This window comes from Electrona antarctica (genome assembly GCF_951216825.1).
Source record: "Electrona antarctica genome assembly, chromosome: 3".
In the NCBI taxonomy this organism is placed as follows: Eukaryota; Metazoa; Chordata; class Actinopteri; order Myctophiformes; family Myctophidae; genus Electrona; species Electrona antarctica.
The window spans coordinates 27345827-27373360 of record NC_136808.1 but is presented as its reverse complement, the minus strand read 5'-3'; the positions used below and the strand labels follow the sequence as shown (position 1 = coordinate 27373360).

The 27534-nt window shown below is 45.0% G+C and overlaps 1 protein-coding gene across 6 annotated transcripts in view; it reads right to left on the bottom strand.

Annotated features, from left to right (window-relative positions):
- Positions 1-27534, bottom strand: part of herc1 (HECT and RLD domain containing E3 ubiquitin protein ligase family member 1) — a 138916-nt gene that overhangs the window by 14629 nt on the left and 96753 nt on the right. For all 6 annotated transcript variants that reach the window (XM_079496111.1, XM_079496115.1, XM_079496112.1 and 3 more), the window contains exons 56-77: positions 26440-26558; positions 25180-25380; positions 23978-24108; positions 22816-23024; positions 22332-22440; positions 21103-21249; positions 19171-19272; positions 18813-18986; positions 16773-17075; positions 12957-13022; positions 12235-12360; positions 11573-11711; positions 10878-11059; positions 9448-9603; positions 8648-8770; positions 7726-7828; positions 6658-6827; positions 5913-6051; positions 2384-2553; positions 1964-2133; positions 1315-1480; positions 900-976 (exon numbers count right to left, since the gene is read on the bottom strand). In XM_079496111.1, coding sequence (XP_079352237.1) covers positions 900-976; positions 1315-1480; positions 1964-2133; positions 2384-2553; positions 5913-6051; positions 6658-6827; positions 7726-7828; positions 8648-8770; positions 9448-9603; positions 10878-11059; positions 11573-11711; positions 12235-12360; positions 12957-13022; positions 16773-17075; positions 18813-18986; positions 19171-19272; positions 21103-21249; positions 22332-22440; positions 22816-23024; positions 23978-24108; positions 25180-25380; positions 26440-26558 — 3282 coding nt within the window. The remainder of the gene's footprint in view (positions 1-899; positions 977-1314; positions 1481-1963; positions 2134-2383; positions 2554-5912; positions 6052-6657; positions 6828-7725; positions 7829-8647; positions 8771-9447; positions 9604-10877; positions 11060-11572; positions 11712-12234; positions 12361-12956; positions 13023-16772; positions 17076-18812; positions 18987-19170; positions 19273-21102; positions 21250-22331; positions 22441-22815; positions 23025-23977; positions 24109-25179; positions 25381-26439; positions 26559-27534) is intronic.

Sequence of the window (27534 nt, the reverse complement as noted above, 5' to 3'; positions counted from 1 at the left end):
TCTACAAATGTCTTCTAAATCCTGACAGTTTTCTGTCAGTGGTTCTCAAACTGTCAAGGAGCCTCAGAATGTATGTATGCATTTGGCCGCTGACCCCCATCTGAAAATATGTTGTTCCAAGGACACCAAAAATAGTAGATCAACAAGCTCGTAGCGTGGCACTCGGTGCCTGATAGTGCTCCAGGTGGTCCCCAGCTAAATGACGGAGAGTTGGTAACCAAATGGACCCTTTATAGGTCTTTAACTCTTGCATAGAAGGAAGCATGAGGTCAGTCCGCTGCCCTCCCCAGGTTGGCAGAGGAAGTGTAGCGCCTAGGATTACATTAGTTAATTGACACTGGGTGAGAAAAAATGGGCTGCAAAATTGTGGGATAAAACAATTATTACAAAAAAACGTCATAGCTAATCCAACTGACGGATTGCGAGTACGTGTACACACGTCCTAGCACATTTCCATTGATATCAAACGAGAGAAAAATATTCAGATTTTTTTTTCTTTTTTTGGGGTTGGCCTCTCCTTCTGCACCATACTCCTTGCTGTTCACACATGCACGCTGCCGTTCACTTCCCTGTTTACTGATCAGAAAGAATGCCTCGTATCTCCTAATCTAGGGAGCTCTCCGTGGTTTTGACCAGATGGACTAAGCTCTTCATTTCTGACTTCAACATGCCTCTCGTTCAAAATATGAACTCGAGGGATTAATGATAGCGAGGTAAGCAAGCCCCCGGAGGGGGGTGGGGTCTTACAGAGTAAGAGCGGCCATATCTGCGCGGCACCCCAAGCTGTTATTTTGAAAGAAATCCCGGCGCTGATTGTGTTAAGATGTTGATGGTGGACACAGCATCCGGAGCAGACCTCAGAGACCTCCTATAGCTGTCAACAGATCTGCTGTACTTGCCTGTCTCTATTGTAGCCCACCTCGGCTGTGGCGTTGGGGGAGGGGATGAGAAGGTCCACCACTCCCGTCTCCAACTCCTACGCACGCACACGCACACACACACACACACACGCACACGCACACTTTAGTTTTTTTTACCAGGATCTGTGACAACACAAAAGTGTGCTGTGTCTACCATCATTTAATAATAAACAGTCCTGTTGAACACACTTTACGTCTGTGTGGCTTTTACACATATTGAACCAATAGAAAGTATTAACACATTGACCGCCATCTAGTGGTGGCTAATAGCGGCGCGGGCCGCCCAAACATTATAACTTGTTATGTGGTGTGTTTGTATGGAAGTGTTACCTGACACATCTCAGTGATGTGCTGTACAGTACAGTATGTGGTGTGTTTGTATGGATTAGTGTACCTGACACATCTCAGTGATGGTGTCGTCAAACACCCCCCCAGCGTCGTCCGCCCCCTCCCCCACCAGCTTCACCTTCCAGGCCCTGGAGGGAAGGCGCAGGTCTGAAGCGTTCAGCTTCACCACCTGACGGGCGATCTGGACGAAGATGGGCTTGCACTTACGGCCCCTATACGAGGGGGGGGGGGGGGGGAGGGATGGTGGTGGTGGAGAGAAGAAAGAGGAGAAACTCAGGGTCAGGGTTCACACACATTTTTACCAAATTAAATCAAAACCAAAATCAAAACAAATAATGGACCATTTAGATTCAGATTACACAGACAACCACACATGCTCAGTGTCGTGTACCATGCATACACAGCCATGTATGCCAGATTGGTATGCATTACTCCACGGACCCCTACTAACTCTTAAAGAGTGTACATTTAGAAATGGACCCATACGGGTTCATTTGATTCCAGTCGTACAGTCTCAAAGTTACAGCTAGACCTGGCCTGTAAGGGTCCATTTAGGTCCTAACTATCAATATCTTTTCAGGGGACCCCAGGGGACCCCCCTGCAGCCCCTGGGTGTGCGCACTTTACATACACCGTAACTGACCGTACATACACAATCATTCAGGCTCGTGTGTAGTGCACCATGCAATACTAACCGCGTGGAGATTCTCTTCACGGTGATCTGGGGGCCGTAATTCTTGCCCTGGACCATGGTCTTTCCTATGGAGCGTACCATGGGAAGGGTGTAGACCCTGGGGGCCAGGAGGGGCCTCAGCTGGCCCTGGACGATGCCCCACGTACCAGCGTTGTAGTGGGAAGTGCAGCTCTGGAAACATCGTGTTATGTTTAGCATTATTATTATTATTACACTAACAAACATGGAAAAACAGAGAGAATGTGGTGAACAATCAGGCTCATTAGACCTTTTGTCTGTCCTGGTGAAGGTCTAAGCGACCGAAACGTCAACCTAATAAAGAGCAACATTTTTTTGGCCAGTGTCTGACAGTGTGCGGGACCTTTTCTTTACTTTTTTTGTGTGCATCGGCCTTTTGCTATAAAATATAATATACACATACCTGATTGTTGGGGCTGAGGTTGAGCAGCCTCCAGGAGGAGTACATGAGGTCAGAGAAGTGGTAGAGGAGGCGCAGGCGAGCCCTCACCGCCTCCATGCTGACCTCCCTCAGGCCGCTGTACTGAGGAGGGACGGCCACGGGAAGGCCCAGCTGCAGCGGCACCGAGGACCCTGGAGAGGAGAGGAGAGGAGGGGAGGGGAGGGGAGGGGAGAGGAGAGGAGAGGAGGCACATTTTGGTTTTTTAGTCATTGTCTTTTTAGTCATTGACTAAAAGACTCCGACTAAGATTGATTGATTTCATCTTTATATCACTTCATTATGTTCGAATAGTTTTTCAATCTGTACATTATTAAATGCACCTGTTTGTCGTTTTTGATCCGACCTTGTGTCAAAAAAAACTTGCAGTATGTTTCTGATTGAGTAAAGAAAAAAGAAAAAAGTACAAAAATGTAGATTCCCATGAAGCCCATAAATCCCATACATTATGTAAATCAATCACTAGTAGTTATTATGTAACTATTATGTAAAGTGCCACACTGCAACTTGGGTCTAGTTTCATCATTCTCAACATGTCAAGCAGGCCTTTGTTGTCATGCAGCATCAAGGCTGGTGTCTGCTTACACAATGACATGTGACCTCTGTGTTCACCAGTGGTTTTCAACCGTTTCCATATCAAGGCCCATTATTTATTCAGCATTTGAGCCACAGACCACCATTTGATGACATTTAGCCTCTCAGACCCAAAACTAACGAATATTCTGTTATTGTTGAATATGATTTTTGCCACAATTCCATGCTGTATTGATGTTGGTACCATTAGGAGAGATAACAGGCAAACGTTGATCAAAATAACAATTCTTCCACATTCTCAAATTGTCTAGACCTCTTGTAAACTAAGTAATGCTGATGTTTAACAATAATTTAACTCTTGAAAGTCTCTCAAGAGTTAAAGATCTATAAGGTCCATTTATTTAACTTTTCCATCATCTAGCTGGGGACCACCTAACCCCTCGGGGACCACCTAACCCCTCGGGGACCACCTAACCCCCTCAGGGACCACAGGTTGAAAACCACTGTTCTAGACGTGTGTGTGTGTGTGTGTGTGTGCATGTGTGTGCACGCGCGCGCGCGCGTGCGTGTGTGTGTACTATACTTGTGTGGGCCACCAGTAGCGTCGAAAAATTTAAATTGTGACAATATTGGAACAATAATAATCATTTATTGTTTAATTTGTCATAAAATGCCATGACCTGTAGGTCTAATAGAGCACATCCATTGAAACACGCTTGTAAATCAACAGCCAGTGTGTTCCTGGTTGGGTTCTTGGAACATTCTCTTTTAGTAGGCTACAGAGGTGTAAAACCCCAGAGTGTTCCTGGTTGGGTTCTTGGAACATTCTCTTTTAGTAGGCTACAGAGGTGTAAAACCCCAGTGTGTTCCTGGTTGGGTTCTTGGAACATTCTCTTTTAGTAGGCTACAGAGGTGTAAAACCCCAGTGTGTTCCTGGTTGGGTTCTTGGAACATTCTCTTTTAGTAGGCTACAGAGGTGTAAAACCCCAGTGTGTTCCTGGTTGGGTTCTTGGAACATTCTCTTTTAGTAGGCTACAGAGGTGTAAGACCCCAGTGTGTTCCTGGTTGGGTTCTTGGAACATTCTCTTTTAGTAGGCTACAGAGGTGTAAAACCCCTGGCATGTTGCGCTCCTAGTTCGCGTTTGCTTAGATTAATTATTTCTCTGTGAGGTACGAATATATTCGTACGCCCCAGCTATGGGCCGTTATCAGCCAGTGGTTGAGCCCCAATGCAGCTTTTAACATTGATCCGGTTGCTACGCAACGCCTCCGTCACCACCAGCTATGGGACGTTACAACTCCTCCATTTACCTCGGTTCAAAGCAGGATTTTCAAACCTCCATAACTCGGAATGTACGAGCGCTGTCCTTGGTGGATCTTCAGCCATCCAAAGTTCGGACGTCATTTGTGACTTTGTCTCGCGTCGCTCCCGACATGTAAACGTTTCTGGCGACAGGTAAACTAATGATAGCTAATGCTAACGGTAGCAAATGGTTGCAGTGAGTGTGTGCACGGGGCTACGTATCGGGGAGGAAAATTACTCTCTTAAAGTGGACGCAGGCGGTGTACAGTAACTACAATTATGCTACCAGCTAGCAGCAAAAAAAAGAGTTGTGTAGAGGTACCTTGTGAGGATGCGCTCACACGTCGCCTGTCTCCTCTGTCTGTGTGTCGGTCTGTCGGACAGCTCGCAATTCATTTTCAATTGGCGTCACATGATTTCGACAAGACAACCCTGTTCCCATTGGAAATTAATTGCGAGCTGTCCGACACACAAGAGGAGACAGGCGTGTACGATTGTTTGTATCTCTTGACAAAATATATGCGTTCGTGACCGCAATATTTAGTAAAGCGCGCCCTATAATCAATAATTCACGTTTGGTTGTGTAGTACTGCTTGAGCAGCAGCGCTGTCAAGTTCAGTCCAACTGTACACACATTCACCTCTCAACTGTACACACATTCACCTCTCAACTGTACACACATTCACCTCTCAACTGTACACACATTCACCTCTCAACTGTACACACATTCACCTCTCAACTGTACACACATTCACCTCTCAACTGTACACACATTCACCTGTCAATCAACACTTGTGTGTTTGATTTATAACCTGATCTAACCTAGAGCTCTGGGTCGGTACAGAGGGAGCGGTCCACGCAGCACTGTGTGTGTGTGTGTGTGTGCACGCGTGCGTGCGTGTGTGTGTCAGTGTTATTTTTGGCAGCAAATTTCTACTTTAGCTTTAGTCCTGAATAGTTTTAGTCACAATTTAGTCCCCCGAAATGTTTTAGTGTTACTCTAGTTTTAGTCGACTAAATGTCAGAGATTTTAGTCGACTAAATCTACAGTTGATTTAGTCGACTAAAATGTATTTTGGCGGGCCTTGATGCCGTCGTAATGACTGAATTTTACACTTGCTGAAAATAGCAGATCTACAAGCTCACGACGTGAGTAAAATAACTTATACTGGATGTCTTGTCCACTAGTCCCTTCCTAACATTTTAGTTTTTATTTGTTGACGAAATTGTCAATATATTTAGTCTTAGTTTTAGTCATCGTAGCTTAGTTTTCATTTAGATTCCATTTAGTTTTCATCAGAGGAAAAAGGTAGTCGACGGACATAGTTTTTTTGTTTTAGTCGACGGAATCAACACTGGTGTGTGTGTGTGTGTGTGTGTGTGTGTGTGTCTAACCTGGCGCGCGGGGCGGTACAGAGGGAGCGGTCCAGGCAGCACTGTGTGTGTGTGTCTAACCTGGCGCGCGGGGCGGTACAGAGGGAGCGGTCCAGGCAGCACTGTGTGTGTGTGTGTGTGTGTCTAACCTGGTGCGCGGGCGGTACAGAGGGAGCGGTCCAGGCAGCACTGTGTGTGTGTGTGTGTGTGTGTGTCTAACCTGGCGCGCGGGGCGGTACAGAGGGAGCGGTCCAGGCAGCACTGTGTGTGTGTGTGTCTAACCTGGTGCGCGGGGCGGTACAGAGGGAGCGGTCCAGGCAGCACTGTGGCAGCGTCCAGCAGAGATCTGGTGGATGTTCTTCCCCTGCAGCACTGCAGCCAGCGTGGGCTCTCTCACATGGTTGGTGTGGCCCAGACCCAGCTGCACAGGGACCACAACACCTCAATATGAATACACAATAATAACAATAATAATAATAATAATAATAATAATAATCAGAAGCAAAGATTTGAGTTAAAACATTTGCGCTGAAAGAATATATATTCAAAGATTTGCACCACATTTGGTTCCAAACTATCATTTAGCTGGGGACCCCCTGGAACTCCCTCAAGAACCCCTGGGGGTCCCTGCCCAGACCCCACTTTGAGATAGTAGCAAAGGAAAACCTCCCTCAGTACAAGAATGCCACTGCCTGTGACTGTGACATTCCACAAAACAACTCTGAAACGTTCTTATGCAAACCAATATGCAGATCCTAGTGAAAAAAAAAAAAAAAAAAAAACATCTTTGTGTAGGACGAAAATGGTGGATTTGCTCGCTCTTATCATCGTACATCATCATGACCTGATATGTCGATTTGCTCAGACACATATGACGCAAATTGTCCATTGTCCTAACCCTAGCCCACAACAAATTATGTTATGCTCCCGGTTCTAATTAAAACTGGGAGAAATGTTTACTCAAATAGAAGCAATGGAAACATTGCCATAAGGAGTGTGTGTGTGCGCGTGGGTGTGTGTGTGTTACCTGTCCCTCAGAGTTGCTCCCCCAGGTGTACAGGTCTCCCATGGAGGAGAGGACCAGCGTGTGTTCGGCCCCCACGGCCACGTCTTGGACGACGACGCCCGCCAGAGCTGGCACCTGCTGGGGACGGTTGTGGTTCCGCGCCCGTCCCTCTGGCAAGCCAATCAGACGGTCTGATGGCGAGGAAAGGAAAGAGAACAGAGGAAAAACATGACTGGTGGGGTGGTGATTACAGCTCAGTGGTGCTCAAAATATGGTGTGTCGAGGACGGCACATTGGAGGGCGGCACTTCCCATCACAATCAGAACTGCAGCCTCACTCCCAATCTTCCACCGTATTCTGAAAACCCACCTTTTCAGACTCCACCATGGCCCCTTAGATAGCACTTTATACAGACTTATAGCATGTTACGTAGGCAGCACTAGAATTGCATTTTATGTAGTCATAGCACTTTATAGTACATATGTATAGTATAGTATGTATAGTTTACATATATAGTTTCATGATATAGATACTCCACTGTTACGTTCTTAGCTTACGCATGTTTCATGATAACTACTTTTTATATATGTGATGTATGCCATGCTTTTTGTTATTGCTTACTGTAAATCGCTCTGGATTAAGAGCGTCTGCTAAATTGTAAATTGGTGTGACACGAGACACAAGTCCCAACACACATTATTATTGCAATTATACAACTATTGTTATTTATTTAACTATACTTGCTTTACTGAGGCAAATTCTATACCCTGAAAACAAAAGTACACATTTGTACCGCGTTCATTTTGATTTCATAGGAGAACATTTTAAAGTAAGTAATTCAATTATTTTTCATTGCCAAAATAGCCTCATATCGCTGTATAGATTATTTTGACTATGAATACAGGTGTGCATTGGGCATGTAAGTGTTACATTGGAAATATATTGATTATTATTTTACATTTTCATTTAGAGACAGAGAGAGAGTAGAGAGAGACAGAGAGAGACACAGAGAGAGAGAGAGAGACAGAGAGAGATGTAGAGATAGAGAGAGAGAGAGAGAGACATTTTACATTAAGACTCAATACATGCCTTGTCCAAAGGTGTACACGTTGCCATCTTTGGTTAGAGCTACAGAGAACTGGGTTCCACAGGCCACTTTTTTGATGCCAATTCCACAGAGAATGTCCACTTTCTAGGAGATACAAAAAAGAAAAAGAAAAGATAAACACGACATTAGATGAAATGAAACCAAATTGACCCATAAAGGGTCCATTTTCATTTTACGCTTTCAATTGTTACATTTTTGTTAAACATCTGCATTACTTCATTTACAAGAATTCTACACAATTAGAGAATGTAAAGAATTGGAATTGTAGACAAAATCCTATCCGAACAGAAACAGAACATACTTTAGTTTTGGTGGTCAGTGGCTCAAATCAGTGTTGTTTTTGGCGGCAAATTTCTATTTTAGTTTTAGTCATAGTCTCTTGAATAGTTTTCACTTAGTTTTAGTCACATTTTAGTCACCTGGAATGTTTAAGTGTTAGTCTAGTTTTAGTCGACTAAATGTCATAATCTACAGTTGATTTAGTCGACTAAAATGTATTTTGGCGGGCCTTGATGCCGTCGTAATGACTGATTTTACACTTGCTGAAAATAGCCGATCTACAAGCTCACAACGTGTCGCGCTTTGAGGCGTTGTGAGCTTGTAGATCAGCTATTTTCAGCATGCAACCAAGTGTAAAATGACTTATACTGGATCTCTTGTCCACTAGTCTCTTCCTAACATTTTAGTCTAGTTTCTATTTGGAAATTGTCAGTATATTTAGTCTTAGTTTTAGTCATCATATAGCTTAGTTTTCATTTAGTTTTCCTCAGTGAAAAAAGGTTAGTCGACGAACATTTTTCGCCTTAGTTTTAGTCAACGGAATCAACACTGGGCTCAAATGGTTTAGTGGACTTGGTTTAGTGTCACACCTGGGGTGAGGACTTGTTTAGTTTAGTGTCATACCTGAGGTGAGGACTTGGCTGTGGAGTTACCGAGCCCCAGTTTCCCATAGTCTCCGTCTCCAAACGCCCAGACCATCATGCCGTCAGCAGAGACGGCCAGCGTGTGGTTCAGACCACACGCCACCTGACACACACACACACACACACACACACACACACACACACACACACACACACACACACACACACACACACACACACACACACACACACACACACACACACACACACACACACACACACACACACACACACACACACACACACACAGGTTATTATCTTTTAACCATTGTTGTCAACAAGGCATTAAATGTTTGTGTTGGCACAAAAAAACAATTTGCTCAGACATGTGACGTACATTCTCCTTTCATTGTCAATGGCAAATGTGACATGAGTTATGACAAAAATCTTGTATATAGGAGGGTCTAAAATATGGATACAAACTGGATAGAAGTAACTGTACAGTACAGTACACAAGTACAGTATCATAATTAATGAGGAGCCCCTCCTATATACAGCTATAGAGATTCTTTCATCTTACACAAACATTAAATGCCATCGACAATGAATGGACAATTTGCGTCGTATGTGTCTGAGCAAATCGACATGTCAGGTCATGATGATGTACGATGATAAGAGCGAGCAAATCCACCATTTTCGTCCTACACAAAGATGAAATTCCCATTGACAATGAATGGAGACAATGAATGGAGACAATGAATGGAGACAATGAATGGAGACAATGAATGGAGACAATGAATGGAGACAATGAATGGAGAAAAGACCTCGGATGCATATTACCTGTCCAACCTGGTATCCCTCCAGAGCCGTGACCTTCTCTGGTAGCTTCTTGTTGGAGGTGTTGCCCAGGCCCAACCGGCCATAGTCACCGTTCCCAAAGGAGAACAACTTCCCGTCGGCCGTCACCACAGCAGAGTGCTTGAACCCACAGGACATCTAGGAGACCATGATCAAACACATTGAATGAATGGGTCACATGGGCAGTGGCGTGCACAGATAGACACTAGGGGGTGCTAGAGCACCACCTGCCCTTGTACAGTGTACAGTATGTGGACCATGGTGACATTGATCAATGTCAAAGGTTAGTGAAATCTAGGCAGTCATCTAGGCTTTGGGATTAATTAATTCCGCAGTCAAACTGTTAACTAACAAGAAATGATTGATTGTGATATTTGTCAGGTGAAAGAAGCGCTGTCTCCGTTGTGTTAACACGTATGTTTGTGTCTTCCCCGTCAAGCCGTGAGTGTGGCTGTGAGTGATCATGCTTGTCTGCACTGTCTCAGACAGTGTGACTGTGAGTGATCATGCTTGTCTGCACTGTCTCAGACAGTGTGACTGTGAGTGATCATGCTTGTCTGCACTGTCTCAGACAGTGTGTTAGTGGCTGCCAGGGATACAGTATATGCCCCTTTCCATTGCCCAGAGGCCGCTTTGCATTGGCTAGAAGCAGCCAATCACGAGGTTGTTGCCAGTGTTGCCAGAAATAAGCTAACCAACCTCCAAAAACCAGGCAAGCAACTGTGGGGGAAAAACAATCAAAATTTTGCTGGAAATAAGCGGACTTGGCAACCCTGGAGTCGACTATAGGCGGAAGTGTTAATCTACATGTCGTCTACATTACACAAGTAGATGTTAGTCAGGTTTTCACCTGACGAAAATACAGTGGTGGAAAGTAACTAAGTACTTTTACTTAAGTACTGCACTTACATACAATTTTGAGGTATTTGTACTTTACTTGAGTATTCAAGTATCCAATTTCCAGTACTTTTACTTCTACTCCACTACATCTCAGAGCCAAAATTTGTACTTCTACTCCACTACAATTATTTGAAAACTTTAGTTGCTAGTTACTTTGGCGATTTTAATTTGATTAGAAAATAATACATTAACCACTTCAACCCTATACATTTCGACCATTTGAAAATAGCCGATCTACAAGGTCACAATGTGTCGCAACGCGACGCATTGTGAGCTTGTAGATCTGCTATTTTCAAAATATTTTGTACACAGTACAACTTGTGAAATGGCACATTCTGCAATATGAGTACTTTTACTTTTAGTACTTTAAGTACATTTTCAATTCCGTACTTTTACTTGTAACGAAGTAGTTCTAAATTGGTCAGTATTGGTACTTTTACTTAACAATTGAGTGCACTGCAAAATATATGAGCTGGCAACTTGTGAGCCATTATTGATGGAGAACAACGAACCTGCACCACCTCCTCTCCCTGCAGGGCCTCGATCTGCCGGGGCCGGCGCTGGCGGTCGCTGTTCCCGTGGCCCAGTTTCCCGTAGTCGCCGTCGCCCCAGCTGAACACCTCGCCGCTCTCCGTCAGCGCCATGGAGTGGCCATCGCTACCGCACGACGTCACCAGCTGGGTCACCACGAAACCTGTGTGTGTGTGTGTGGCCCGACGGCACGAAAAACATTACGACGATTCTACAAAATGCCTTCTAAAGTTTTCTGAAAAAACCCTTGTTTTGTCAGTGGTTCTCAAACAATTTCATGTCAAGGATCCCAGAAATTATATGAAATTGGCCGCCGACCCCCATCTGCAAATATGTTGTTCCAGGGACCCCCCAGAAGCAGAGTTGAGTTAAAAACGTTCGCTCTGAAAGACTATATATTGGCAATATACATCTCAGACCGACTCGAGTCCGGGCACTGCACTCCCTGTGGGGGTGTGGGACGCGTGTGCCGAATGTGAAGTCGGTGGGTGAAACGGTTCTCGAGTTACGTGCATTACACACACACACACACACACACACACACACACACACACACACACACACACACGCACACACACGCAGACGTGGCCCATTTATAGTAGGATGAAACCTTTAAGAGACACAGATAAGCTAAGCAACAAGCAAACAAAAACGTTCAAAGATGCACAACACCGACCTTGCAGGGCTGAGACGACGGTGAGAAGGTGCAGGTCGTCAGAGTTGCCCTGGCCCAGGCGTCCATAGCTGCCCTCGCCACACGCCAACACCGTGCCGTTAGGCTGGATAACAAACGTACAGTTCTGACCACATACCGTCTAGAGGAGAGGAGGAGGATTACATTGTATTTAAGTACAGTACTTAAGTAAATGTGACCACTTGTGAATGGGAGACGGTCATGGCGGCAAAAACAACTTTCCACTATCCAAAATGAGTTAATAGCACAGGCAGATAGCACAGGCAGACTCACATACTAGAGCATTACTAGAGCAATAAATGTCAGAGCTGAAATCGACATGTAAATATGAAATAAATGCTTAAACATGTAGCTAGGTGTAATGTCCACAGACGTGAACCTTTCAAGCCTGTTTTCTCAACTCTCTGACAACTCTCAAGACATTACTTTATAAGCCATATCTCCAAAACTGGTGGGTCAAACTGAACAACCAATATGTCAATTTGAAGCTAATGATTCCCTGTTTTCATGACATGAAAAAAAGAAAGAAAATCAATGACTTCCTCGGCCTCGGTCAGAATCGGTCACAAATGTACTTAGTACACTTTCCACCACTGGTGATGATGCATTATTTTGTTTACAAGGCGACGGTGCTTGTCTACTACCTGCTGTGCCTGAGAGAAGGATGGAGCTGCGGTTGGCACCAGGATGTTTCTGCCAGCCTCTGCCAGCTGGCCGTGCCGCCCGGCACCCCACAGGTACACGTCACACTTCCCTCCCAGATGCCAATCCTTGGGCGGGTGCACACAAACGCACACACACGCACACGCATACACGCACACAGACACACGTGCACACGCACGAGCACACACACACACAAGTATAACGATAATTAGTGATTCTACGTAACGAATAGGCATTAACGATTCACTCAACTCACGATACGACATGATACTGTTATGTGCACTGTATTATTAGTTTAGTTTTATTTCCTAATAACGATGTCCTTTTCCTATGTTCTCCCCCGGCCCCACACACATGTGAAGCGTCTTTGAGTACTCATGAAAAGCGCTATATACATCCCAGATAAATATTAGTATTTCTCAATACACAAATCCAGTATTGTATTATTTTTCTATTACAATATTGTTTTTGAACGTGCATTTAAGCTTATAATATGGGATATCTCTTTCGACATATCGCTTGTTGTATGGCAGTCATCTGACATACCCAGATTCCCTCTGAGTATGGCAGATCAGATGACTGCCATACCCAGATTCCCTCCCAGATGTCAATCCTTGGGCGGGCGCGCAACCGACACCATCGTGCAACAGAGTATAAAACGCAACATGAGAAGAAGATCTTGTTAGTGTGTTGATGGAATCACCTCTGGTCTGGATGTGGCCCAAGACATGATCTGTTCGTCCAGGCCAGACGCCCATTTACTGTTATCCTGCACAAAGGAAGAGCAAATTCAATACTGTACAGAACAACGGTTTGTATGTACACACAGTATATTGGCCAAGTCTCGCAAGCCTCCTCCATGATTCACTGATCTAACACGCGGAAGCGCACACGCACACACACACACACGCACACACGCACACAAGGGCGCACAGACTCTTTGGACATATGGCTTGTTGTATGGCAGTCAGATGACTGCCATACAACTCTCTCTCCTCTCTCTCCTCCTCTCTCTCTTGCCTACTAATTAAATATTCTTCGCTGAATTATTAAACTGAACAAACTGAAATAATTAACTTTTCATGTTGGGCGAAAGAAAGAAAGAAAAAGGCATTGAGAAAAGCATGTGGCAAAGCCTTGGGGGGTCGAGACCCCAGGTTGAGTTCCTGCTATAGACTATACGAGTAGAGACAAAGCCTTGGAGGGTCGAGACCCCAGGTTGAGTTCCTGCTATAGACTATACGAGTAGAGACAAAGCCTTGGAGGGTAGAGACCCCAGGTTGAGTTCCTGCTATAGACTATAGGAGTAGAGACAAAGCCTTGGGGGGTCGAGACCCCAGGTTGAGTTCCTGCTATAGACTATACGAGTAGAGACCCCAGGTTGAGTTCCTGCTATAGACTATACGAGTAGAGACCCCAGGTTGAGTTCCTGCTATAGACTATACGAGTAGAGACCCCAGGTTGAGTTCCTGCTATAGACTATACGAGTAGAGACCCCAGGTTGAGTTCCTGCTATAGACTATACGAGTAGAGACCCCAGGTTGAGTTCCTGCTATAGACTATACGAGTAGAGACCCCAGGTTGAGTTCCTGCTATAGACTATACGAGTAGAGACCCCAGGTTGAGTTCCTGCTATAGACTATACGAGACCCCAGGTTGAGTTCCTGCTATAGACTATAAAGCCTTGGGGGTCGAGACCCCAGGTTGAGTTCCTGCTATAGACTATAAAGCCTTGGGGGGTCGAGACCCCAGGTTGAGTTCCTGCTATAGACTATAAAGCCTTGGGGGGTCGAGACCCCAGGTTGAGTTCCTGCTATAGACTATAAAGCCTTGGGGGGTCGAGACCCAAGGTTGAGTTCCTGCTATAGAAGCCTTGGGGGTCGAGACCCCAGGTTGAGTTCCTGCTATAGACTATAAGCCTTGGGGGGGTCGAGACCCCAGGTTGAGTTCCTGCTATAGAAGCCTTGGGGGGTCGAGACCCCAGGTTGAGTTCCTGCTATATAAGCCTTGGGGGTCGAGACCCCAGGTTGAGTTCCTGCTATAGAAGCCTTGGGGGGTCGAGACCCCAGGTTGAGTTCCTGCTATAGAAGCCTTGGGGGGTCGAGACCCCAGGTTGAGTTCCTGCTATAGAAGCCTTGGGGGGTCGAGACCCCAGGTTGAGTTCCTGCTATAGACTATACGGCCTTGGGGGTCGAGACCCCAGGTTGAGTTCCTGCTATAGAAGCCTTGGGGGGTCGAGACCCCAGGTTGAGTTCCTGCTATAGACTATACGAGCCTTGGGGGGTCGAGACCCCAGGTTGAGTTCCTGCTATAGAAGCCTTGGGGGGTCGAGACCCCAGGTTGAGTTCCTGCTATAGACTATACGAGCCTTGGGGGGTCGAGACCCCAGGTTGAGTTCCTGCTATAGACTATAAAGCCTTGGGGGGTCGAGACCCCAGGTTGAGTTCCTGCTATAGAAGCCTTGGGGGTCGAGACCCCAGGTTGAGTTCCTGCTATAGACTATAAGCCTTGGGGGGTCGAGACCCCAGGTTGAGTTCCTGCTATAGAAGCCTTGGGGGGTCGAGACCCCAGGTTGAGTTGCTGCTATAGAAGCCTTGGGGGTCGAGACCCCAGGTTGAGTTCCTGCTATAGAAGCCTTGGGGGGTCGAGACCCCAGGTTGAGTTCCTGCTATAGAAGCCTTGGGGGGTCGAGACCCCAGGTTGAGTTCCTGCTATAGACTATACGGCCTTGGGGGTCGAGACCCCAGGTTGAGTTCCTGCTATAGAAGCCTTGGGGGGTCGAGACCCCAGGTTGAGTTCCTGCTATAGACTATACGGCCTTGGGGGTCGAGACCCCAGGTTGAGTTCCTGCTATAGAAGCCTTGGGGGGTCGAGACCCCAGGTTGAGTTCCTGCTATAGACTATAAGCCTTGGGGGTCGAGACCCCAGGTTGAGTTCCTGCTATAGAAGCCTTGGGGGTCGAGACCCCAGGTTGAGTTCCTGCTATAGAAGCCTTGGGGGGTCGAGACCCCAGGTTGAGTTCCTGCTATAGAAGCCTTGGGGGGTCGAGACCCCAGGTTGAGTTCCTGCTATAGACTATACGGCATTGGGGGTCGAGACCCCAGGTTCAGTTCCTGCTATAGAAGCCTTGGGGGGTCGAGACCCCAGGTTGAGTTCCTGCTATAGACTATACGGCCTTGGGGGTCGAGACCCCAGGTTGAGTTCCTGCTATAGAAGCCTTGGGGGGTCGAGAGCCCAGGTTGAGTTCCTGCTATAGACTATACGGCCTTGGGGGTCGAGACCCCAGGTTGAGTTCCTGCTATAGACTATACGGCCTTGGGGGTCGAGACCCCAGGTTGAGTTCCTGCTATAGACTATACGAGTAGAGTGGGGGGTCGAGACCCCAGGTTGAGTTCCTGCTATAGACTATACGAGTAGAGTGGGGGGTCGAGACCCCAGGTTGAGTTCCTGCTATAGACTATACGAGTAGAGTGGGGGGTCGAGACCCGAGGTTGAGTTCCTGCTATAGACTATACGAGTAGAGTGGGGGGTCGAGACCCCAGGTTGAGTTCCTGCTATAGACTATACGAGTAGAGTGGGGGGTCGAGACCCCAGGTTGAGTTCCTGCTATAGACTATACGAGTAGAGATGTGACAGTTTGCTTTACTTTAGGCCCAGCATACTAATTGTCTGTCTGACTGACTACTTCTCTCTCTCTCTCTCGCATTGGTTTTTAAAGTGGGGTCCGGGGACCACCAACACCTTAAAGGGATAGTTCAGATTTTTTTAACTTAAGTTGTATGAAATACTTGCCATTAATATAGTGGTTGCAACTGTATTAATTGATTGCCCGAGTCCCATGGTGGGAGTTCTGCTCTTGTTTTGGTCAATATTAAGTAGTTCCGGTCATTTTGTGGGGGGCACTGGGGCCACGCAGTAAAAGTAAATTAATCCACAAAACGAACGTAATTTGTATTGTATTTTGTTCAACTTTGACCCCACTATCACATGGAACTATTTTTTGGGCGTAGTGATATGGACACAAAAAACATAGTTCTGTGTGATAGAGGGGTAAAAAAATATTTCACCAAAACCAGAGCAGAACTCCCACCATGGGACTCGGGCAATCAATTAATACAGTTGCAACCACTATATTAATGGCAAGTATTTCATACAACTTAAGTTCAAAAAATCTGAACTATCCCTTTAAGGGTTCCTGAGGGGGTTCCAGGGGGTACCCAGCTAAATGATGGATTAGTTAGGAACCAGATGTGGCTGTAACTCTGAGAGTGTACAAATGGAACCAAATGGACCCGATTTACTCAGAGTTATGATGGTCCTGGTCTAATAGGTGAGGTTCAGGGACCCCCCCCCCCCCCAGGCCCCTATAGGCTATACATCAGATATTAAAAAATACAAATAAAAAAATCTTGACATTCTTTGACACTATTGACATTTTTAACACCACAAATCTTGTAAGTTTGAGAACCACAGCTCTCTCGGTCACACACGCACGCGCGCACGCACGCAGTTTCCTCACCATGAGCAGTGACATTTCGTCCTTGGGCACAGGCTCCAGGTCGGGCACAGCGAAGGACTCTGGGAAGGCGGCGCCCCGCGCCAGAGCCTCCGCCGCCTTCACCGTGGTGGAGAAGCAGTCCAGCCAGGCCCACTCGTTGGCGCTCCACGCGGCACTGCCAGACTCCTGATGGGGGAGGTGTCGCAGGTGAGGGGCCACGGGGGCCCGGCACAGCAGCTGGTCCAGGTGGAGCCCCACGGCTAACGAGGCCAGACACTGCATGTAGGGACTGTGAACCAGCTGCTCCCCACACACCACATGAGGCTGGGGGGGAAACATGAGGAGAAATAGTCACAACCACTCCTATAGGCAGCTATGTGTGCCTGGGTCTGTCCCTGTGTCCCTGGCTGTGTCCGAGCACGAAAATAGCGTTATAGCGTTTGTTCACCACCAAGTGTCACTGTTATGCAGCCTAACACACAGACACAGACAGGCCAGGGAGGAGGGATTGTACAGTACAGTACAGTACAGTACAGTACAGTACAGTACAGTACAGTACAGTACAGTACAGTACAGTACAGTACAGTACAGTACAGTACAGTACCACTCACTTCAGACGGGTCAGATCTTTTGTTGTTGTTCTTTCGGGCAAGTGATACTGATCAAGATGTTTTTTCCAATAGAGCTGGGGGCGTATGTACATTCAGCACAAAAACAACCAACCCAAAAAATGTTTAATATGTAATGTTTATTTTTTATCTACCGTATTGTCCCGAATATAAGACGACTCTGATTATAAGACTAATCTTATAAGAAACAAGATTAGTTACATACATGATGAAAAAAACCCAAAGGGGCTTATCGAGTGGCCTTCTATAGAAGCTACCAGTTGAGCTTAAATAACAGAATTAAGATATGAATAATATTGATAGGCCTAAAGATAAAAAAAAGAATGATGATTATGAAAAAATAAATGCTAATAATAATATCAAATAATAATATGACTAGGGCGTGTTGCCCAAGCTTGTTAATGCAAATTGCAGTAATTGTCTCTCTGACTCTGATATGAGACGGTAAGTTATTCCAAAAGTGTGGTCCTCTGAACTTGATGGAAAATTGTGCCGAAGAAAGCGGAATGAAGATCAATGGATGGTCTGGTGTAATGATTATGGATTTCGTTATTAAAATGGAATACATTTTGAAAACTGGCTGGTAGTTTATGAATTGATTGGAATAAAAAAAATGCATATTTGAAGTTTGTTTATATCAAAAATGGGAAGAATTTTCAAAGACTGAAACAGAGGAGTGGAACTGGTGAATTTGCTAGAAAAAGTAATAATTCTGATAAAACGTTTTTGTAAAAATTTATTAAAAATTAAATAAGATTAGACATGAAATTACTAGCCCAAACCATTATGAAATATAATTATGGATAAATCATTGTATAATATAAATTAATAAGGGTTTTTCTAGACACAAGGTGGCATATTCTTCGAATGACTCCAATATTCTTACTTATTTTGTTAGAAATAAGGGCTATATGATTTTTCCAACTGAGTTTCTCATCAATTAGGACTCCAAGAAATTTGGTAACGGTGACCCTTTCTAGTATATTGTTATCAATCTGAACATTGGGACGGGTACATGTGACTGAGTGATTATGAGGCATAAACACCATATATGAGCTTTGCATTTAGGGATAACTTGTTTGCCTTAAACCAGGTGTCTATTTTGCGCAATTCCTGGTTCATTTCCAGTTTTAGTCTCTGTTCGTCTCTACAAGGTAAACAAAAATCTGCGAATAAAACAAAGAATGCTTTGGGAGAAGTCAAATATAAATCATTTATATAAATTAAGAACAGTAAAAAGTAAAATAGCAGATCTACAAGCTCACAACGCGTCGCAGTGCGACGCGTTGTGAGCTTGTAGATCTGCTATTTTCAGCAAGTGAAAAAATCATCAAGGCCCGCCAAAATACATTTTGTTCGACTAAATCAACTGTAGATGTTCTAAATAGAAACTATTCAAGAGACTATTGACTAGAACTAAATTTTGCTGTACCTTTTCGTAGGCGTACTGCTCCTGCAGCATGACGGGCAGCCTCTCCAGGAAGGCCCTCATGCAGGGCGCCATGTTCAGGCCGACCACGCCCTGTCTCTTCAGGGCCGCGCGGCACGTGGCCAGAACATGGTTGGACCATACGAACTCTGGAGAGACGTTCACGACCAGCACGTCCTGGTGGAGAACACGCACGCACACACACACACACACACACGCGCGCACGCACAGTAGTTGATTTCGACACACATTGCTGATCATTGGAGTGGCTGCACCACTCAAAAAGATAACGCGGGTAGAATAAATTATAAGAAACTAATGTATATTTGCAGAGTCGTGGTTGGAAGAGGGAGGGTTGTACCTTTGACCTGTTGGAGCAAACGGCGACGCCCACGTCTGGTATCCAGACGATGTTCTGCACCGCTCCTGACCCGGCTATGACCGTCTGCAGCACCGAGCCATCCTGTCACACACCGTTAGAATAGTTATAACTAAAACTACTACTGTCTGCAGCACCGAGCCGTCCTGTCACATACCATTAGAATAGTTATAACTAAAACTACGACCGTCTGCAGCACCGAGCCACCCTGTCACATACCATTAGAATAGTTATAACTAAAACTACGACCGTCTGCAGCACCGAGCCACCCTGTCACACACCGAGGTAACTAAAACTACTACCGTCTGCAGCACCGAGCCGTCCTGTCACACACCGTTAGAATAGTTATAACTAAAACTACGACCGTCTGCAGCACCGAGCCACCCTGTCACACATCATTAGAATAGTTATAACTAAAACTACGACTGTCTGCAGCACCGAGCCACCCTGTCACACACCATTAGAATAGTTATAACTAAAACTACTATGGTCTGCAGCACCGAGCCACCCTGTCACACACCAAGGTTAGAATGGTTAACACCCGGAGTGGCATAGACGGAGTTCTGCGTCCTATCAAATAGTAATGCCCAGCGCTCAGGACGGAGATTGATAAAAGGACGGAGATTTATTGATATCATAACCGATCGCATCGCTCCACAGGCTGGGAGCGTCTGTTGGGCAACATTCAATGTCATTTCCGGTTGGGACGTCATCACATTTTTTCATCATACCTCCCGTTGTTGTCACCTCGTGAGTGTTTTGGGTACTTATGGGTACAGCTACATTCGGGATAGCGGGATAGATAAACTAACTAAAAAACGAAAACTACAATTAAATTAATTTTAGTTAACTGAAACTAAAGAAAAAAGAAACGATAACTAAACTGAAACTGTATTGCAGGGGTCCTCAACTAGAAATGCTGAAGGTCCACTAATAATTTTTTGAAAAAGACTAATGTCACGCAGCGGCCAGTGGAGAGCGGGGCTCTATATTTTTTAGTACAGTCACACCAAGGCAAGCTTATACAAATCGGATTCCCTCCCAACCAACCAATACTGGGTGCAGAGTATGGAAATAAAATGTTTCACAAAGTTTAAAAAAGTAAAAAAATAAAAATAAAAAAAAAACTTTTTTTCCCCCAGGGTCCACAGAGAGGTGGTCGCCTATTGAGGACCCCTGCTGTATTGTGTGTTCACAAAACTAACTAAAACTAACTGAAATTATAGACAAAATACCCTTAGTTTTACATCGACATTGATATGCCTTTCGAATATTTATAATCTAAACATTTTAAATTCATTCGATTAATTTCCTCATTTCTCCCAACAAGTTTTATGGCAGTTTTCAGCATACGGCAGCATGTAGTCACGCTTTACGTGGCTTGTTTACATTCTGCACCATGCTAGTGCTGCTTGAAACTGACTCCACGTTACCACGAAAAATTTATAATTGGCAAAAGTTGGAAGAAAGAGACACAGTCCAATATGGGATTACTTTGAATATGACCGCGAGATAGACGCAAGCAAGTGGCTTGTGGAAAAGGATGATCGTAAAATATGCGGAGCACGTCTGAAGGGTATATATTGTATAAGGATCGGGCATTTGTGTAATGAGCAACACAGCTAAACGTGTGTGTAGTAGTGCCTCCAAAACATTTACCAAAATGGCAAGTGGTTGGTATCACCCCTGCTTTGAGTTGTTTAGTGGATTAGACGATTGCACTCTCCCACATAAAAATAGAAAAAAAACCCAAAAAAACATATTGGACATTTTTACACTCAGTGTTAGGGAACTCAGTAACATCTGGAAGATCCATACGCAGCCACATGGATGGACACACAAGGTTTCTTTCTGGCCGACAGCGCTGACGATATCTATCTTGTGTGTGTGTGTGTGTGTGTGTGAGAGTCCTACCCGCAGTGACCAGATGTTGGTGAGACCTCCCACTCCTCCAGAGGCCAGGGTCAATCCGTCAGGACTGAAGACCACCGTCCTGACAGGGGTGAGATGGCCCTTCAGGTGGAATACACACACTGCTCTGTCCACTGCCCCCCTGGAAGACTGACACACACACACACACACACACACACACACACACACACACACACACACACACACACACACACACACACACACACACACACACACACACACACACACACACACACACACACACACACACACACACATACACACACACGGGTTACAAGGGAAAGTGTGTGTGTGTGTGTGTGTGTGTACTCAGGGCGGCTTTTTGGGTAGTGCGAATGGTGCCGCCGCACAGGGCATGCGAGGCCTCGCGCTAGGCAGTGTTTTAAAAAAAGAAAAGAAACAATAATCGCATCGCAGCCCGTTCCGTCGCAGTTGATTTTTCATCTATTTAAGCCTAAACTGCGGTCGGTTTGGCTTTGTACGAGGCGTCGTGATGAAAGGGTGTGGGACTGTGACGCTCTAGACACGTTCAAAGACGGGTCCCCTGGTCGCAGCCAACGTATTTCCTGTAGGTGGAGACGACATATCTGTGGTGTAAACAGGCAAGTCTTCTACTATATTGAATGGTAGAGTGACTGATGTTAGTCTGCTCAAACATTACTCTTTTACCTGCTTTTTTTTTACTAACACTAACTTTACAAAGATGCCCAGGACATCGGGGTGAACCTGTGTAGTTTATGGCTGCTCCAACAGTAGGGATGAACCTGTGTAGTTTATGCCTGCTCCAAAAGTAGGGATGAACCTGTGTAGTTTATGCCTGCTCCAACAGTAGGGATGAACCTGTGTAGTTTATGCCTGCTCCAACAGTAGGGATGAACCTGTGTAGTTTATGCCTGCTCCAACAGTAGAGGCAACATTCAACTTTGGAGAGAAACGGAATGTAAAAAAATATACCGCGGTGGCTGAGACCAGAGCCATAGAGCAATGGTTGAGACGAAGCAGTGAAAGGTCCTGAAAGATACATAACCTCAGTCTTACCCAATACTCAATCTTTCTGTTGTAGGAACACAAGGCTGCTGTACTTTATACCTCATACTCCCTATACTCGTTGTCTCCCTAGACAACAGACATACAAGTTACGGACCGAAGAGTTACTTTCACCAACAAAAAAAAAAGCACTTCAAGTGAACAGCTTAATAATAACAAAGTACCTTGAATTTAGGTTTGGCTTCATTCTCCCACCAGCCCTCTGAGCATTCTGGGAAGCTGGAGGTGTCCTGAGGTACGGTCCAGACCGAGACTAGACCATTCTGACAGCATCTAAAACACACACACGCACGCACGCACCAACAATAACTTTAGTTTGTTTGACTGAATTGTCCTTGCAGACTGTCTAGTCTAGTCTAGCAATGGAAATGTTTCCATGAGTTTATAGGTGATCAAAACACCAGCAATGATTGATGCACAACGCCAACCATTCTACGCCAAGTTTAGAAACAACAAGATGAGAATAAAAAAGGCAGAAGGCACGCACATCCCAGAGCTACAGTACTAGGCTGTGGGCGATAGATCAAACATAATAATAATAATAATAATAATAATAATAATAATAATAATAAGAGACAAGACAACACAAGACATTGCCAAAAAACGTTGAGAACCCCTGACTACAAAGCAACATTATAATCAACATACGTGGCCAACATGGCGAGGGGTTTGGGCCCGTGTCCGGGCAGGCTGCACCAGGCCATGCCGTTGACCACAGAGGGATGACCGAGGCTCTGTAAGCAGCGCCAGCCGCCGGAACCCGAGGCCGAACTGGACCACAGCTTCACGCTCTCCTCTTTGGCACAGGTGAGCAGCATCTGGCCACCAGGACTCCACTTCATACTGCTGATGGACTCCTGAGCAACACACACAAGAGACAAGACAGGACAGTGTTGTTTTTGGCAGCACATTTAGATTTTTGGTTTTAGTCATAGTCTCTTGAAAAGTTTTCAATTAGTTTTAGTCACCTGGAATGTTTTAGTGTTAGTCTAGTTTTAGTCGACTAAATGTCATGAGATTTTAGTCGACTAAATCTACAGTTGATTTAGTCGAACAAAATGTATTTGGGCGGGCCTTGATGCCGTCGTAATGACTGTTTTTACACTTGCTCAAAATAGCCGATCTACAAGCCCACAACGCGTCGCAGCACGGCACGTTGTGAGCTTGTAGATCTGCTATTTACAGCATGCAACTAATTGTAAAATGACTTATACTGGATCTCTCGTCCACTAGTCCCTTCCTAACATTTTAGTGTAGTTTTTATTTTTTTACGAAGTATATTTAGTCTTAGTTTTAGTCATCATAGCTTAGTTTTCATTTAGTTTCCATTTAGTTTTCGTCAGTGAAAAAAGGTAGCCGACGAACATTTTTCGTCTTAGTTTTAGTCGACAAAATCATCACTGAGACAGGATGCTTCTATTTGGGGAACACGTGTGTATGGAATGGCTATTGATTATTGTTAATCAATCAATGGAGATGTGATGGAGTTGTATGGGAATCACGATGACGTAGAACGCCAATCCACTGTGGAACTATAGTGGCCCTCTGGAGTGAGTGTGGAACTACAGTATAGTGGCCCTCTGGAGCGAGTGTGGAACTACAGTATAGTGGCCCTCTGGAGTGAGTGTGGAACTATAGTGGCCCTCTGGAGTGAGTGTGGAACTATAGTGGCCCTCTGGAGTGAGTGTGGAACTATAGTGGCCCTCTGGAGTGAGTGTGGAACTATAGTGGCCCTCTGGAGTGAGTGTGGAACTATAGTGGCCCTTTAACACATTTTGAGTTGGAGCATTCCCCAGTCGCGATGACGTACCTTGTGTGCATCGATGACCACAATTGCTCCTTTTTCCAAGGGCTCTTTGGAGCCTATCAGCAGCTTTCCATCTGCGTAGCCCACAGCGAATGGCCTGTCCTCACTGTACCAGGCTATATGCATCACTGGCACTGCATGGGATGGAGCAGAAACATGACTGAACATTATGAAGAACAATACACCGCCCAGCAAACTATGACTGAACATTATGAAGAACAATACACCGCCCAGCAAACTATGACTGAACATTATGAAGAACAATACACCGCCCAGCAAACTATGACTGAACATTATGAAGAACAATACACCGACCAGCAAACTAGGATCACTTATTGCTATCTTTCATATCAAGGACCATTATTTATTCATCATTTGAGCCACGGACCACCATTTGATGAGATTTAGCCTCGCAGACCCAACATGAAATTATATTTTTGGTATTGTCGGATAAGTTTTGGTCCACAATTCCATGCTGCATTGATGTGGATGGATGTCCCTTGTCCACTAGTCCCTTGTCCACTAGTCTCTTGTCCACTAGTCCCTTGCAAACATCTTAGTCTTGTAATTATTATTTATTGACGGAATTGTCAATGTATTTAATCCTACTTTTAGTCATCATAGCTTAGTTTTAGTTTTCATGCAGTTTTCCAGGTACATGTAGACGACGAAATCAACAACACTGGGTGCATGCATACAATTTAGGCATTTAGCAGATGCTCTTAATCCAGAGCGATTTACATAGGCAAGAACAAAATGCATGGCAATACATCACATACATAAAAAGTCATACGTAAGCTAAGAACATAACAGTGGAATATCTATATAGATATTCCAATATCTATATAGATATTCCACTGGAATGGAATGGAACTATGCATGCATACTTTATAGTGCTATGTCTACATACAAATGGTACAAGTCTATATAAAATGCTATCTAAGTCTAAATCGGGGCTAGGGCGAGTGCTACGGGCCATGATGGAGTCTGAAGAGGTGGGTTTTCAGACTACGGCGGAAGATTGGGAGTGAGGCTGCAGTTCTGATTGCAATGGGAAGTGCATTCCATAGTTTTGGAGCCAGAAGGGAGACGAGTTTGGGACGTGTGGAGCGTTGTCCCGGCGTTTTTAGTGACAGTACTTCCAGCTTCCCTGCGTTGGCTGATCTGAGCGCACGGGAGGGTTTGTAGGGTTCGATCATACATACCGTCTTTCCTGTAGCAGTGCTCCAGCTCTGTGCACTGCACAGCGAAGGTGTCCAGCACCTCGATGAGGCCCAGCGTTCCGTCCAGACGCCCCACCAGCAGCAGGTCCTTGGGCTCTCCGCACCACAGCGAGGTGGCCTCCCGCTCGGGGAACGTCAGCGCAGACACCCAGTGGGGCTGCACGTCCACGAGACCCTTACAGCCTTTATACGGGACAGAACACAGAGATGATGAGGTGGACACGCCGTTTAGTACCGTAGGTAGACCCTACGGTAGGTAGACCCTTACAGCCTTTATACGGGACAGAACACAGAGATGATGAGGTGGACACACCGTTTAGTACCGTAGGTAGACCCTTACAGCCTTTATACGGGACAGAACACAGAGATGATGAGGTGACACACCGTTTAGTACCGTAGGTAGACCCTTACAGCCTTTATACGGGACAGAACACAGAGATGATGAGGTGGACACACCGTTTAGTACCGTAGGTAGACCCTTACAGCCTTTGTACGGGACAGAACACAGAGATGATGAGGTGGACACGCCGTTTAGTACCGTAGGTAGACCCTTACAGCCTTTATACGGGACAGCAGTGTTGTTTTTGGCAGCAAATTTAGATTTTAGTTTTAGTCTCTTGAATAGTTTTCAGTTAGTTTTAGCCACATTTCAGTCACTTGGAATGTTTTAGTGTTAGTCTAGTTTTAGTCGACTAAATATCTCAAGATTTTAGTCGACTAAATCTAGTTGATTTATTTTTTTCTATTTTCAGCATGCAACCAAGTGTGAAATTACTTACTACTGGATCTCTTGTCAACTAGTCCCTTCCTAACGTTTTTGTCTAGTTTTTATTTGTTGACAAAATTGTCAATATATTTAGTCTTAGTTTTAGTCATCATAGCTTAGGTTTCATTTAGTTTCCATTTAGTTTTCGTCAGTGAAAAAAAGGTAGTCAACATTTCAACAATTTTGGTCAACAGTATTAGTCGACGAAATCAACACTGGCCAGAAGGCTGTTGTGCTTACCGTTGACCTGCCAGATGTTGACCAGTTTGTCCATGGCGGAGGCCAGGTATTTGACTTACCGTTGACCTGCCAGATGTTGACCAGTTTGTCCATGGCGGAGGCCAGGTATTTGACTTACCGTTGACCTGCCAGATGTTGACCAGTTTGTCCATGGCGGAGGCCAGGTATTTGACTTACCGTTGACCTGCCAGATGTTGACCAGTTTGTCCATGGCGGAGGCCAGGTATTTGACTTACCGTTGACCTGCCAGATGTTGACCAGTTTGTCCATGGCGGAGGCCAGGTATTTTCCGGTGACGCTCCAGGTCAGAGGACAGAGACTGGGCTCACAGGGGGAGCCATCCTCGGAACCCTCGCTGCTCAACACACACACACAAACACAAACCACAACACAGATCAAATACTGGGTCCATACACTGGAGGGAGCCATAACACCACAATAATGTTGCACCAATGTCAGCCATGAAATCCCCAATACTCAAAACTTCTGCCTCCTCTCTGCCACTGTCCTCTAGCACTCGCAAGTCCGAGAGGCAAAATGGCCTGACATTTTTTTTTAGATTTTGAAGTTGATTATCTTTGCCCATGAAGCTTTCAGAAGGTTCCCCTCCCATGACCATCACCATTCCATCATCTCAGATATTTTCTTCTTTACATCTGAAACATTTTCTAAATGTGAATTTAAGCATACCATATTTTACTTCAGTCATGCGAGTGGTAGCAGGGTGGCGTTTGCAGTGAAACTGGCGACCTGGCAAAAATGATCGTGTGGACTTAATGTCACATTTTGTGCCCAAGACGTCTGTGGACGTCTTTGAATTTTTTTTAAAAATAAATATTTGTATTTATTTTTGTATTTATTTTTTATTAAAAAAATCAAAAAAATCAAAACAATGATTATTTTTTTTGATACATGGTGCCAAAGTTTGTGTTTTTGCCATTGAGAATGCATTTGGCGTTTAAATTAAATAACTCAGAAACTATAAAACATTTCAAAGTAAAAAGTTCCAGCATGTGTCTCCACAGTCAGCTGAATTATAAAAAATGTGAATGGATTTTCTAGGTGAAAGTGATTTTTGGGCAGTTTTGCGTGGGCTCTCTTAACAAAAATCTATGCAGGTTTTTCATAACACCAAAAATTAAGAGCAAGCAGTTAAAGCAACAGATACAATGTTGGAGGGGTTGTGGAGATGTAAATGTGGATCACACGCATGTGTTCTGGAAATGTCCCAAAATTGAGTCTTTTTGGAAAGTGATACATGATCAGATACAAAAGGTGTGGGGATATGAGGTGCCTATGAAGTGTGATGTTCTGTATTTAGGAAACTTGAT